Below are 15,370 nucleotides of genomic sequence, written 5' to 3'. Positions count from 1 at the left end.
TCCCATCACTTCATGGCAAATAGATGGGGAAACAGTGGAAACAGTGGCTGACTTTATTTTTGGGGGCTCCAAAATCACTGCAGATGGTGATTGCAGCCATGAAATTAAAAGATGCTTGTTCCTTGGAAGAAAAGTTATGACTAACCTAGACAGCATGTTAAAAAGCAGAGACATTACTTTGCCAACAAAGGTCCATCTAGTCAAGGCTATGGTTTTTCCAGTAGTCATATATGGATGTGAGTTGGACTATAAAAAAACCTGAGCACCAAAGAATTGATGCTTTTGAACTGTGGTGTTGGAGAAGACTCTTGAGAGTCCCCTGGACCACAAGGAGATCCACCCAGTCCACCCTAAAGGAAATAAGTCCTGAATATTCACTGGAAGGACTGATGCTGAAGCTCCAATACTTTGGCCACCTGATGCAAAGAACTGACTGATTGGAAAAGACCCTGATGCTGGGAAAGATTGAAGGCGGGAGGAGGAGGGGATGACAGAGGATGAGATGGCATCCTCATCCATCCTGATGCCATCATGGATGGCATCACCAACTCAATGGACATGAGTTTGAGTAAACTCTGAGAATTGGTGATGGACAGGGAGGCCTGGTGTACTGCAGTCCATGGGGTCGCAAAGAGTCGGACACGACTGAGCAACTAAACTGACTGACTAAAAGTTCTAATTCCTCCATCCTTTACTCTTATATAAAGAAAAAATGCTATCAGTCAGAGTACTTCATTCCTAAAATTCCTTCGAGTAAAATATATTTAATTTATAGGCTGGATAAAAATCTGGAGGCATTCACCTTCTAGGTATGTATGTGTAATTGATATATAACACTGTATTCATTTAAGGTTTTCAACATAATTTGATATTTGTATACAGTGCAAAATGATCACAATAAATCTGGTTAATACTCATTGCCACACAAAGTCACAACATTTTTTCTTTTTTCTTATGAACTTCTAAGATTTACTTTCTTAGCAACTTTCAAATATACAATATTATTAACTATCATCACCATACTGTACATTACATCTCATGACTTTTTCATACCTGGAGGTTTGTACATTTTGACATCCTTCACCAACTTTCCCCACCTTCCACCTCTCACAACCACCAATCTGTTCTCTGTATCTATGAGCTTGTTCTTTTTTTGTTTTGTTTTCAATTCCACATTTAAGTGAGATCATATGGTATTTGTCTCTCCCTGTCTGACTTATTTCACTTGGCATAATGTCCTCAAGGTTCATTCATGTTGTCACAAATAGCAAGATTTCCTTCTGTTTTATGGCTGAATAATATTTCATTGTATGTATATACTACATTTTCTTTATTCACACATCAATGAACACTTAGGTTATTTCCATTTCTTGGTTATTGTAAATAAACTGCAATGAACATGGGGGTGCATATTCTTTTCAAGTTAATGTTTTCATTTTCTTCAGATAAATACCCAGAAGTAGAGTTGCTGGATCATAGGCTACTTCTAGCTTTAATCTTTTGAGGAACCTCCATACAGCTTTCCACAGTGGCTGCACAAATTTACATTCCCACCGACAGCAGAGGAGGGTTCCCTTTTCTCCAAATCCTTTCCAACACTTGTTATTTGTTGTCTTTTTGATAATAGCTACTCTAACAGGCCTGAGGTGGTATCCTATTGTGGTTTTATTTTCATTTCCCTGATGATTAGTGATGGTGAGCATCTTTTCATGAGCCTGCTGTCCATCTGTGTATCTTCTTTGAAAAACTGTCTATTCAGATCTTCTGCCCATTTTTAAAATCAGATTGTTTAGTTTTTTTTCTGCTATTGAGTTATGTGAGTTCTTGTAAGATTTTAGATAGTAACATCTTATCAGATACATAATTTGTAAAGATTTTCTCCCATTCAGCAGGTTGTCTTTTCATTTTGTTGATGATTTTTTCCCTCTTTTTCAATTTCAAAATAATGCTTCAAATGGCTAGTGAGGAAGGTGAAAAGGAAACATGGTCAGGGAAGAAACAACTAATCATAAAAGTAGACGCACCACCTTTGTAGCATTTTGAGTTTTCGATGCAATTGCCTCTGATTGTTCTCACAGGCTACTTTACTGCTGTTTCACCCAAAAGCACTTTCTTAGCTTCCAACCACAGTGAAAGGCTCCCCTAGAAGTCACTCCTTTTCCAAATTAGGCCCACAAAATATACTCATGGGCATATGACAAAGTTAAGCCTTAGTTTAAAATACCAGTAAATATTTGCAACAAAGATCATAATTAAAAAGCATAGGTTCACTTCCTAAATCTGTAAGCCAAAATGCTGCCTTTTGCTGATACATGTTGACAGAGGCACACAGATACCAGTAAGCAAGACTGGCTATAGGATGTGAAAAGCAACACTCAAGGGAAATTTTTACTTTTACAAATGCTCTCTGTTTCGAATTACAGACTTGGGATATTTCTTGGAAACATCTCTCCCTATTTATATTAAAAAAAAATATGTCTGTCTGCGATGTATACATGTGTTCCAGCTATTTCTAGAAAACTGACTCAGTTTTATGTTTAAAAAAATAGTATTGCCTTCAATAAAAAGAAATCACTTTAAGAAAGTAGCTTCAAACATCAAACTATGTTGAATACTTATTATCTACTCCAGTCTCATGGCTCACTTTCTTCTTGACGCCCTCAATTTGCTCAGACTTAGTAGTAGTGACAAGCTTACCTCTGCTATTCACTGAATAAAAGGAAATTATGACTCATAGCAAAACAAAACATACAAGACAGCAGAACCTCAGCCAAATCTATTAAGAACTATTATACCAAAAAAAGAGAAAAGAAACCCACCCCACTTCTTAAAACCATGTATTAGTCTTATAAGGATACACTGGAAATTTTAAAATATTAAACAGCTTCAACCTAGCTATGTACACTAGAGATACCATTGTATAAATGTAGTGTTAACACTTGTGACACTATGTATAAAATGTGTCTACAAAGCAACACTTGAAACAGATGTAGCACAAAATACTTGCATTTCGTATGCCTTTTATACGGTTCCCCAAATCAAACTTACTTCCACCCATGTCAAGCTGACTGCAAGTAACAGGTATGACTAATTTTAAAAGAGCTATGCAGTAAGAAGCTACGAAGTCCTGGGTGAAATACTATATTCATATGCTTAACAGTACACTTTAGTGAAGAATTCCAGTCACAGTAACTTTTCACAACAAGATTTATTGTCAGAGCTTGTAAGTGGATATACTGGGAATAGTTCCACGCCTGTTAGGGAATAAACCTTCCAACCAAATGCACAACTCATGCCTGTTACACCACCAATACAATTGAATCTTCTACTAGGAAAAAAAATCAGTTTTGCAGTGTTTACAGTTGGACATAACCAAGACCTGAGAAATAAGTAAGCAGTTTCTTTGACAAGAGATAAAGCCCTCCAACTGTAGAGAAACCCAAAAATACACTTCACGTTATTCTGCAGAAAAATAAGTTACAAATAAAACTTCATCTAACATTACTTTGCTGAAAGGACCTCAGACTCCTAGGGAAGAGTGAAGTTTTAAGTAGGAACTAAGACGCCTGCTGACAGTCAAATAAAGACCTATTTGATAATTGGTGTGACAGAAAACAGACATTTATGGCTCCCAGCTATCAGCAAGTGAAAGATTAGATTAAATTTTAAGAAAAATTCACCAGATGTTCTAAAATTTCAGACCTTCCAAAATGGCTAGGTCCTAGAAGCAGAAGAACAAATAGTTACCACATGCTGAGGGGAGGGATGGGGTGGGCTGAAAGAGTGACTGAAAGGGACTCAGAGAAAGAAAGTGCTACCAAGATATGGTATATCATTAGCAATTCAGTTATAGACAGCAAAATGACAAAAACATCACTAAAATCAGTAATTGTTCCCCAGCACATGTAGGTATCATATAAGATTAAAAAGAAAAAACCTGAATGACTTTGGAAAAGCGTAAGGAAGAGGATAGCTCATGATTAGCAATTGGAAGTGTTAATCACAGTGTCTTCACATAGCTGTCCACATAAAAAAAAGATCAAAGCCAGCTTAGAAGAATGTTTTTTACTTCAGGATAAAATGTAGTGTACAAGATTGCAAGATAAAAAGCTGACAGATGAAATTTCCACTAAAAACAAAATTCAACTTTTCCCCTCTGCCCACAGAACTACCTGGAGCATCTAAAATACCATGGGTAAGTTACACGGCCACGAAAAATTTTAAGTATGAAGACTATGTGGCTACTGGGAATAATTCATAGAACAAAACAGATGGGAAAGGTAGAATTCAAAAGTAATATAGTACACTGATTACAATGCTAGGTTAAAAAAAAAAAGCTGTGATGATGGTTAAGAGGGGGGCCAGACTTTCTTTTTCCTTTCCAAAGATTCTGTAAATATTGCCATAAAAGCTTTATAGATCAAAAATAATTTTTCATCTATGAGTCTTGGTGTTCAGCAAAATGTTTTTAATTTTATTTAACTTTACAATATTGTTCAGCAAAATGTTAACTAAATTACTCCTTTAAAGAAAAAAACGTCTACTGCTTTGTAATTTATCCTGTTTACTATTTCAAAATAAGGAGGATTTCAAATGGCCACAGTACAACAGTGGGTTCTTATCTGTATTAGTACTCCAAGGGTGTAGACTTTCATACTTAGGATGGACAAACATCTGCTTTTCTATGTGGAAAAAAAATGGTCACACCCTTGTAGGAAACTGACATGTTAAAAAACTTATGGCCTTCTTAAAGATGTCTACTTGCTCCATTTTTCTAAATAGATAAATCAAAAACAGAAAATAAAGCATTAAAACCAGAATGGTTTTCAGGGGAACCTAATAATCAAACTGTTAACCGAAGATACGAGTTACAAAAGTAAAGTCTCTCTTCGGTTTTACTTCTGAAGGAACGCTCTCTTTAGCCAACTATTCAGTTTGGTAGGTTCCATTCTTTTAAACACCTCACTCGGCTAAAACGGATTATAACACATTCAGTGCCTCCTCGGCTCTGTTAAGAGAATTTGAGAAAAAGAGGGCATCTAGCAATAGACGTCAAGGATTATGGTAATATATGTTTAAAATTTCAATATGCAAGCAGGACTCTTAAGCAGGTTGCATTAATAGTCTGAATTCTATTTTATCGGGCCACTGCAGGCAAAGCAGTTCTTTATCTCCGCACCATTAGGATGAGGTCTGGAAGGTGAAATGCTCCCTACTTCTCTCCTGCAGGTCAGAACCCCGTGGATCAAGTCATCGAATTTGGCTATTGTAACTGCGCACAGCTAGTCCTCCCCTTCCTTCCTTTCTCTTCCCTGGACAAATCCCTACGTGACTAACACAAACCTAATTTATGATGTCAGTAGGTAGGCCAGGTCCCCCAAAAGCTCTGTCCCCGCGGGTTCCGACTAGGCATCTCCCCGCCCCACCCCGTCGCGGCTTGGGTGGAATCTACAATGAAACACTAACAGTAGCTAAGGTAACAGACCCGGGGTTAACCGGACCGACACAGGAGAAGCAGTGAACAGGACTGTTTCTGCGGGCCGGGGGGTTGGGAGGCTGGCTCCGCGGACTGATTTTCCATTGGGTGGGGGTGGGTTAGAGACCACAGACGCACAAAAGCAGCAGTCTAATCTTTGAAGGCCGGCGGCCGGCTCTGCCACGCTCTCAGCAGGAAGGGGAGGGGAGCGGGAGGAAGAGAGGGAGGAGAAGCAGCGCAGGGCGGGAGGAGTGGGGAGGAGGGGCGGGGGGCGGAGCCCGGGCGCCAGGAAAACCCGCGCGCGAGTCCGCAGCACCTCGGGGCGGAGAAGCCGGCGCCGTTCGGCCCCTCGGCCTCCGCCGCGCGCGGTGCGACCCGAAGGGGCGGGCCCGTCCGCAGCCTCCCTTCGCGTCTCGGGCCCACCTTCTCCTCTCCTCCCTCCCCTCCCTCCTTTCCATCTCAGCAGCGCCCTCGGTCTCCCTCTCCGGTTCATACAAAAGCAAAATGTCCGCCATCTTCCGAGGCAGCTGTGCTCGTCGCCGCCACCAGCCCGGCTCTCCTGCGGTTTCTCCTCGGGGCCGCCCCTCCCCCGGCCGCCTTCCCGACCCCAGGCGCCGCGGCTCCTCGGAAGCTGCGGAGTCACCACTCCCCCCGCCCTCGCCCCCACCCCACCCCGCCCTGCCCGCCCCGCCTGGCGACGCAGGACCGCCTCGGGCGGGGGCAGGGGGTCTCGACTGCCCAGGCCGACTGGCTCCTGCTTCCCGCCCGGCCCACCCCCTGGATGGCCCTTTACCTTGATGCAATACGGGGGTTCGTCGTAGGTGACCAGCATGTACCTGTCTCCGCGGCTGGCCGGATCCCGGGCACGCAGCTACAGGACGAGGGATGACGGAGGGGGCCGCGAAGGGAAGGGGGTGGAGGGGGCGATACCAGCGTTACAGAAGCACCTAAATCCACCACCAACCCCATCCTTCGGGAACTCTCCCCATCTCTCCCCTCCCCTCCCTTTACCTTCAAGAATAACTCCACAGCGCCTTTGGCAATATCCAAATAGGAGGTGCCCAGGTCAGTGCGCTGGTTCATAGAGGCGGACGTGTCTATGAGGAACAGCAGGATGGGCATCTTCCCCCACACCCCTGGCTCCGCTCCCCACTCTCTTGGCCCTCTTGCCCTCACTGCCGCGTACTGCCACCTGAACCCTCAACTCTCGCAGAGCCAGGGTGCAGGGAGCAAGAGGAAGACGGGACGGGACGGATGGAACTGCTCCTGGCCTCCTCTTTTTGCAGCCCCACCTCTTCTCCCAACAAGGGAACTTGAAAATGTGAGCGTGTGTAGCCCTCGGGGCCCTCCCCCTTCCTCTCTTCTGGCACCACTACTGCCGCTGCTGCTGCCGCAGAGACTACTACCCGAGCATCCGTCCACGCTCACTGAAGCGCTCGCCCCAGACTGAGAGCTGTCTCTGTTCACCGACACACAACTTCTGTCCGCTCACCTACCATGGGCACCATGTGACCAGAACCCACGCCATTGGCTGCCAATTATGTGGTATTTGCATATTCATTAGATGACAGGGCAAGGGGAGGGACTTGGGCGGACCTTGGGAGTTGAAGTTTGAACCCAGGCAGGGGGTAAGGGGAAATGTTAAGGACCCTCCTTTAGAGGACTTGGAAGCTGTTAGGATACTTAGGGTGGCTTGAATGGATTTTTCGCTTGCTCTTTAAAGATGATAATTCGAAAAGAAGAGTGAATTTGAGCAACAGTTGTGCAGAAGTACAGAAACAGATGCTTGGACAGGCTGCACAGAAAACTGCTTACTGCAATCGATCAATCCTGCCAGTGGCTAAGACCGAAACATTTCAGAAGCAGCAAACTTCTTTCCTGGCAAGACTTACTTGCATTCCTTCAGATCCCTCCCCACTCTTGGTCAGTATTTGTAAGTCTGTTGCTGGCCTTGCATTCCACGTATCTCTACTTAGAAAGGAAACTAAAGCACAGTTAACCTAAACTGGCGTTTTGTGTGCACAAGCTTCTTCAGTTTCGTTGAGCACTTCAAAGTATTGGCCTGCCTGTGATGATTCTACCTACTGTTGTGTCTCTGCAGCCTTTACACACGGAAGGTTTGCCAACCTGGTTTCTGATTCAACTCAAATTTATTGAGCACCTATGAAGTGTCAGCCATCCACGTTAGTCTCGTTTAGTCTTTGAAATCATTGTGGTAGGTGGCATTATGTTCAATTTTCAGTAAAGGAAAGTGCAGCTCAGGTAAATGAGGAAGCACTGAGGGATGTGCTCAGGTGTGGCTCTAGGGAGAGACTCAATGAGTGGCCAGTCACGCTTGGCTGACTGCTTCATGTAACTCAGATTTTAAACATGAAGGTGTGTATTCCCAGCACTATGCTGCGCACAACATGGAGTCCTGAACTAAAGTGTGTTTATGACTTCATTTGCTATGTTCCCTTGTAATAGATATTTAAAAATACATATTCAATAACATTTTCATAAAAATAAGATTTCAGAAGAGGCCACATAAGCAATATATGAATCAGGGACAAAAGTAATACAAATAAAAGGTGAAGTAGGAGCAGTGGTCCAGTAGTCCAGAAGTTCAAGAGCTTTCCTAGATGAGGCACTGAGTGGGAAGGAATTGAACTCCTGCACTTTTGAACATAGTTTCTTCTTTTTTATTCATGTCTCTACTCTTTTATTCCACTTGTACTCTCTAAATCAGTTGACTTTAATACTTCACCATAGTCCCTCATTCTAGACCTCTTTCTACCCTCATGTCCGAGGTTACCGGACATCTCTCAGGAAGGCATTCCTACAAAGCACTGCTCTCTTGGCCTTCATTCCCTTCACAACGAATGTTAGCATTCTTTGCCCATGTTTCCATTTCATGTGGCTGACTGTGGTGTGGTCCACTCCCATACAGCAGACTCTCTGTTTTGGTGAGAGTTGGTTTAATTTCTGACTTGCCAAAGATTTGTTACGTTTTGCCTTTAAGCAAGCCCTAATCACCACATCTTGACAAAAAGACCTTCCTTAACCTAATTACTATCCCCTCCCAAACTCTACCTTTCATTGCTCAGAGAAGAGTAAAGTCTCACTGTCTGGTTTTCCACCATCTACTCCTTCCTCAAGGCCATGCCACCTGATTTCTCTCCCCAGCAATCTCTGGAAACTGCTCTGAGGATCCAGGGGCAAGTTCCTGGCCAAATCTAATTGTCTGTTTTATATTTTCTTTGTTGACTGTAGAGCCATTTGTCCCTTGCCTTTCTGAGCTCCCCCTGCACCTGCCACCTTGCCTTTCATCACTTGCCACTTCTCCCAGCATCTTCCTTACTGCTTGGACTATTTGCTTTCAACTTCTCTGAATCCTAAATTTAATTTCTGTCTCAGTCTGTGGCTACCGCTTTTCCTCCCACTGGTCCCACTAAGGACTTTGTTATTTCCACAATCTTTATTCATTTATCCATTCTTTCTTTTTTTATTTTAAAAAATTTTTAAAATTTTATTTATTTTAATTAGAGGCTAATTACTTTACAATATTGTATTGGTTTCTTTATCCAAATATTCCTTGGGTGGATCTTCTATATGAGATGCAACAAGAATACATTGGTGAACAAGGGACACAGCATATTATAGCAGTGAAGAACTTGGATTTCGGGGTTCAAATCCCAACTCTGCCATTTACTAGCTATGTGACCTTGGGAAAATTAGTTAACTCTGTCTCAGCTTCATCATCTGCATAATGACAATAACAATAGTACCTCATAGAATTGTTATGAGAATTAAATGAATTAATGTTTACAAAATGTTTACAGAAGTGCTTAGTACAGAGTCAGTTCTATGTAAGTGTTAAATAAAAGAATAGATATAGTCCATGGGCACATAGGTAACATTCTAGTGGGGAAAAAAAGTGTAGATAAAATGCTATATTAAGTGCTATGAGAGAGGAATGCATAGTGCTCTGGGAGCACTGGAAAGAATGTATATTCTAGAAGAATTGGAGAGGTGAGGGGGATATACAGAGAACGTTTTCTGAAGGACATGACCTGCAGGAAATGTGAGAAGTAGCCTGGTGATAGAGAGCTAGCTGGTGGAAATGAGAACGGGGCCAGGGAAGAGGGAGAATGTTCTAGGTAGGCAATGGTGAGGTGGTCAGATGGTGAGACATTGAAAGAAACCCAGTGGAAAAAAGAAAGTTCTATATTGCTGGAATGTAGGGTAGCTGGGGGCGGGGGAACAGAATGGGGAGGGAGATGGCTAGAGATGGATGAGCTTGCAGAGGTGGGAAGAGTCAGGTCATGCAAGGCCTACCAGGCCCTGTTGAGGAGTTGGAATTTTAGCCTTGGAGCAATGAGGAACCATAGGATGATTCTGTCGATCGTGTTCAGCATGGTGAATGGGAGAGATGAGAGTAAAAACAGAATACAGAAGACAAGTGAAGAGTCTGTCTCTTTCATTTCAATCGGCCAAACCGTCATGGTTACAAGAGGCTGGAGAGAATATTGAAAGTAAATGGTCAGTCTGCGTGGAAGGGCACAAGCTGACTGAGGAAAGCAGAAAAATAAGTCTCTCAGTAGGCACAAGCTGCCCCACTCTGGCAGATCTGGGGGAGGGGAATACACTAGAGTGATGAGTCCTTCATTTCTTAATCACAGTGTGCAAGGGTAAGCTGTCCTGTAAGGTAAGGCCTAGTCTTCTTCTTCCCATTTTGGCAAGGGGGGAAACAGATTCCTCAGCTGGTCAGCCGCCCAATGTAGCAGCTCAAGCTCCCCTCCCCTCAACTCTGCAGGAATAACACCAGAATGAGAGGGATGTGTGGGATGCCCGAGAGCCCAGACACACATTCAGAGCAGCCCAGTGTGGAAGTAGCTCGCCAGCAGGGTGCAGAGTGGCCAGAAGAGAGAGGAGGGCTGGAGGGAGTCCGTTAGCTTCAGGCAGCACCACAGGCCTGGAGACTGCTCTCTCATTCCCCAAAAGACTGGCCTTGGATAAGCCACCCTGTGGGATTGTGAGAGACCTGACTTCGCCATTATCTGCCTCCTGACACCTGTTGATTTTACCTGTGTTCAGGGAACCCTCTTTCTGAAGCCTGATTGGAGGAGAGCTGGTGAGGGGTGATGGCCATGGTGGGGTGCCCAGAGAATTGAGGGAAGTGCCCTATGGAGGTAACCTGGGGCACCAGAGATACAGGCGTATGCCAGTCGAGGGCAGTGAATTTTCCAGCACAAGGCCTAGCACAAGACTTTTTAGCTGCTCCCTTCTGCCCTGGCCCAGGCACAGCAAATCATATGGACATTTATAGACCTGGTGACACTGAGAAGCGGCATAGGCTAAAAATAAAAATAGCTGGTGATGAAACTTGGCCCAGGGCAGCCCCCAGACAAGCTCCCCAGGGCTTTTGCCACTTGGGTAACCTCTCGTCACCACTCAGGGCATAGGAGCCTCTGGGTGGAGATTTTTTGTTTTTGTTTTCTTTGTATTTTTCAATTTATTCAATGGCACCAGGTCTTAGTCGTGGCACTCAGGATCTTCCATCTTCATTGTGGCATGATGGATCTTTAGTTGTGGCGTGTGGGATCTAGTTCCCTGACCAGGAATGGAACCCTGGCCCTCTGCATTGGGAGTTCGGAATTTTAGCCACTGGACCACCAGGGAAGTCCCTGGGTGGAGATCTTGGAACCTCCCTCTTTTTCTTTCAGATCTTTTGTGGTGTTCCCCTCCTTCTATCTCACCACCCTGAGACCACCACCCCATGTTACCTGTGGTACGAAACTTGTCAGGAACTCACAAGGCAAGTCTGTGGAGCTCCGCGGGGGGCACATCACACATGGGGTTGGGGAGAGTGCCAGAACAGCGGTAGAGAAGGCAGTGCCCACCACTACCAGCCTCAGCCTCTCTGGCCTCCAACCACCTAGAGCCCTCTGCCCCCTCTTTCCCCACATGCACCAGGGCGTCAGGTACTGAGGAGTTTCACCTTGCAGGTATTAGTCAAATTCATCTCATTCCTTTTCCCTTGGTTTATGCCCTTTGCATCTTAGCTCTAGTTTCTTTTTTAACTTCTGGGGAGGCTAAATGCTGTAGAAAATTCTTCAACAGTTCTTGCACCAAGCTATTTCCACTCATAAAAAGGAGAAACATTTCTATTCCTGCTAAGGCACAGATTTCATAATTCTTCCCTCTCCTTCTTAAGGCTGTGGCATTACGGCATTTAAACCATGTTAGAACATATCTTTTACAATGTAACAATGCTAGAACTGTACTTGTACTTAGGTGTATCAAGAAACTCTACAGCTACTTTCCTTGTTGTAAATCACTTAATTTGTCCTAAATATTGCCAGGTTTTTCATCCCCCTTCCACATGGGGATGGAAGATATCTTTTGAGTAGAGCTGGTGGGCCTTGTACCACCACCCAGGAAGTTACTTACCTGGTGTTTGGTTATCAGAATATCTACTTCAGCCTCCTCTGCTTGGCACTCTGTTAAGTGCCTGGGGCAAAAAGATGAACAGGACATGGTTCCTGTTCATCTGAGCGTCTCCTCCACTGGGGAAGACTGGTTATATAAAGCAGATACTTTCAATACAATATGGTAGATACTAAGCTAGAGAGACAGTTGCAACCGGGTTTTGTGTGTGTGTGCGTGTGTGTGTATTTTTCAGAGTTAATTGTTTAAACATTTGCTACAATACTTAATAAGTGAAATTGTTTAGATTTTTAAAATCTTATATATTATAGCATAGGTCCAACCAGAAATAGTCAAATTAACATCCTAAGCACAATAATCGATAGGCAGTCCTGCCCCTATAATTCTTGTTTAGCTTTAATTAACACTTTTGAATTATTCCCTTTTCTCTAACTGGGAAGTATTTGTTTGAGGACATGTGTGGGGGAAAACATTGAAAGAATTTGTAACTGGATTTTATTTGAGCCAAGAAGGGTAGGCTGCAGTCAGCTAGTTATCAGGGAAAGCCTCCTGGAGGAGGTGATATCAGCGAAGAAAAGGAGAGGCAGTTTTATCTCAGGATAAAGGAGCTCTGAGGCCTTGAAACAGGTGAATGTGTGTTGTGGTCCCTGCTGGTGCCCGGCCCAGGTCCCCTTTTGTGAACATGGGCTGCTGCAGGCTCACAGCTGCTTCCCCTGCTCCGGAAAAGTCCCCTCAGGAGGGAGAGCCACCTGGGCTCAGAGGTAAGGCACCATGCCACGTGGGCAGCCTGCCCAACTCCCCTCCCCCAAACTGCAGCCAATGACACAGCCCCCTGGCCTCAGAATGGGATCACCCTGTGGTGTCATTCGTGCTTCACAGCCTTAGTGATCTGGCCAAAGCTGGACTCCAAATGAGACCACATTCTTGCTTAGCTCCATTCCCTGTCCTACCCTGCTTCTCCCTCGCCCTTCCTCTTGAGATAGCTCTTTCAGGGAACCTGACCTAGGAGAGTATGTTTGATGAACTTCTTGAAATTTGGCATACTCGATATTTTGACATACTTCATATTTAGGATGTGAGTGAAGACATAATTGGAAGATTAAATCTAAGAATTAGGCAAGAACCAGATCATAGAGAATCTTGTGTGCCATATTAAAGACTTTGAGTCTTTTTAATTTTTATATTAAGTCTTTTGATATTGTCTTTATGTTAAAGACAAAAATACTTTGAATCATGCTCCCCACCTTTAATGATGTAGCTTCCTCACCTATAATCACTTATTCACTTACGCTGGGGTGTGGGGGACTACTGGGGTTCTTAGTTACATACAAATCACTCTGAAAGTGATAATTCATTACTTAGAGCCATTAATATTAATAGTCTCATTCACTTTAAAATACAGTGGAGTATGAGAGATTGTATTTTCCAAAGATAGTCATACCTATTATTTATCTCACCTGCATGCTCTTACAATGTTACTAATATTCTTCCCACTGTGAGAGGAGGTCTGTGCTTCCTGCTGTTGAATCTGGGGATAGGGGTTTGTGACTGCACTGGTCAATGCCATGAAATGGAAGCAATGCTGGGAGATATACAAGGCAAGGTCATAAAAGACAATGGCTTTCACCTGGATGGATCCTCTTACTCTCTATTAGGGTGATTATCCTTGGAACTCAACTGCCATGTTGTGAGGAAGGCCACATGAAGAGGCCACATGTTGGTGTTCTGGCAAACACTGCCAGCTTGGCCCCCCAGCCGACACCAGCATCAATTGTCAGACATGTGAGCAAAAGAGCCATCAGATGATTCCAGCTCCTAGCAGATGTCATGGGGCAAAAAACAAGTTTTCCCTACTCTGTCTAGTCTGAAATCCCAACCCGCAGAAACCGTAGAGATAATACATGATTATTGTTATTTTATGCCACTAAATTTTGGAGCAGTAGATAACTAATATATCTGTCTAGACTCTGAAGTTATGATTTTCCCTTCAAAATCAGCTCCTCCAGTTTCCCTCCCCAGGTTAATGATATCTCCAAGTTTTTTCAGTGACAGAGCTATTTTTAACTCACAGTTATCTGTCTACTTACATATAATTAGTTGTCAGGTCCTATAGATTTTCCTTTCTACACTGTCTCTGCCATCCATCCTTTTCCTCAGTACTTGTCTCTCTCCACATTAAACCAAAGCCCAGCTCTAATCATTCTCATACCCCTGCTCTAAAACTGTCAACTTTCACAGAAATACACTTTTTAGGTGAATTCTAGAAATCCATCTAGAATATATGTAATCTAGATACATACATATTCTGTCTACATATGTTTACAGAAATAATACTTTGCTTGTTCATTGTAACAAATTCTGATTTGTTACCATACAGACATGTGCAGAAACAGTGAATGTAGTTACTGTTAACATTTGCTATGTTACATTCCAGACATTTTTCTAGGTAAATGTGTTTGTGTGTATTCTAGGGATGTATGGGAGTGTGTGTGTGAGAGAGAGAAAGACAGAGAGAGAGAAAGAGACAGAGATAGAACTCCATGTTATGTAAACATACATGATAGATACTGGAGAAGGAAATGGCAACCCATTCCAGTGTTCTTGCCTGCAGAATCCCAGGGACAGTGGGGCCTGATGGGCTGCGTCTGTGGGGTTGCACAGAGTCGGACAGGACTGAAGCAACTTAGCAGCAGCAGCAGCATGATAGATACATTTAAGAAACATTGTTTATCAAAAATAGGATCACAACACACATCTTGTTCTCCAATTTTGTTTTTTACCTGATACGGCTTTCTGGTTATCTCCTCATGACAGCCCAATGCAGATCTACTTCATTTTAAAAGTTGCACAGTATTGCAACATAATTTTTTAACCATTTCCCTATTGAAAAACATTTGGTTGTTTCTACATTTTGCTTCAAATAGTGCTGCAATGAGTATTGCTGTGCAAATATCTTTATGGACTTGTGCCAATTCTGTAGATTAGAGTCTAGAAAATGCAACCACTGGATCACAGGGTATGGACAATTTATGAATTGATGAGGAACACTAAACTGTCCTTCTAATGTGGTTGTTGTACCTATTGTCACCCTCGTAACAGTGTGTCAGTGCCCATTTTCTCACAGTCTAGCCAAAACAGACGCTATTAATTATTTGTATTTGTTTCAAGCTAATAGGCAAACACACTTCTGCATTGTTTTTATTTGTATCTATTTAATTCATGGAGTTGAATAGTTTTTCAAGTTTATAGGCCACTTATATTTCCCTTCCCATGAACTGACTCATCCTTTATCCATTTTTCTACTGAATTTTCAATATTTCTTAATTCTTTCTATGTGCTTTTTATTCAGGATGACTCTTCATTCTGTTGCGTGTTGTCACTATTTGATCCAACCTGCCAATATGAGTTTTAACGTTGTTCATGGTGTCTGCTAAGTGTTATAACTTTTCTGCTGTCAAATTTGAT

At 43.1% G+C, this 15,370-nt stretch overlaps 1 protein-coding gene across 7 annotated transcripts in view; it reads right to left on the bottom strand.

The window, feature by feature from the left end:
- The window catches only part of INTS6L (integrator complex subunit 6 like), a 57,403-nt gene extending 50,323 nt beyond the window's left edge, over window positions 1-7,080 (bottom strand). The window contains exons 1-2 of one of the 7 annotated variants that reach the window (XM_061408446.1): window positions 6,488-7,080; window positions 6,270-6,347 (exon numbers count right to left, since the gene is read on the bottom strand). In XM_061408446.1, the coding sequence (XP_061264430.1) occupies window positions 6,270-6,347; window positions 6,488-6,598 (189 nt within the window). In that variant the 5' untranslated portion in view covers window positions 6,599-7,080. The remainder of the gene's footprint in view (window positions 1-6,269; window positions 6,348-6,487) is intronic. The other 6 variants (XM_061408445.1, XM_061408444.1, XM_061408440.1 and 3 more) reach the window with 6 other exon arrangements.
- Between the last annotated feature and the right edge of the window lie 8,290 nt (window positions 7,081-15,370).

This window comes from Bos javanicus, chromosome X (assembly GCF_032452875.1).
Source record: "Bos javanicus breed banteng chromosome X, ARS-OSU_banteng_1.0, whole genome shotgun sequence".
Classification (NCBI taxonomy): Eukaryota; Metazoa; Chordata; class Mammalia; order Artiodactyla; family Bovidae; genus Bos; species Bos javanicus.
The sequence above is the reverse complement of the archived record's forward strand: the minus strand, read 5'-3'. Positions and strand labels throughout refer to the sequence as shown.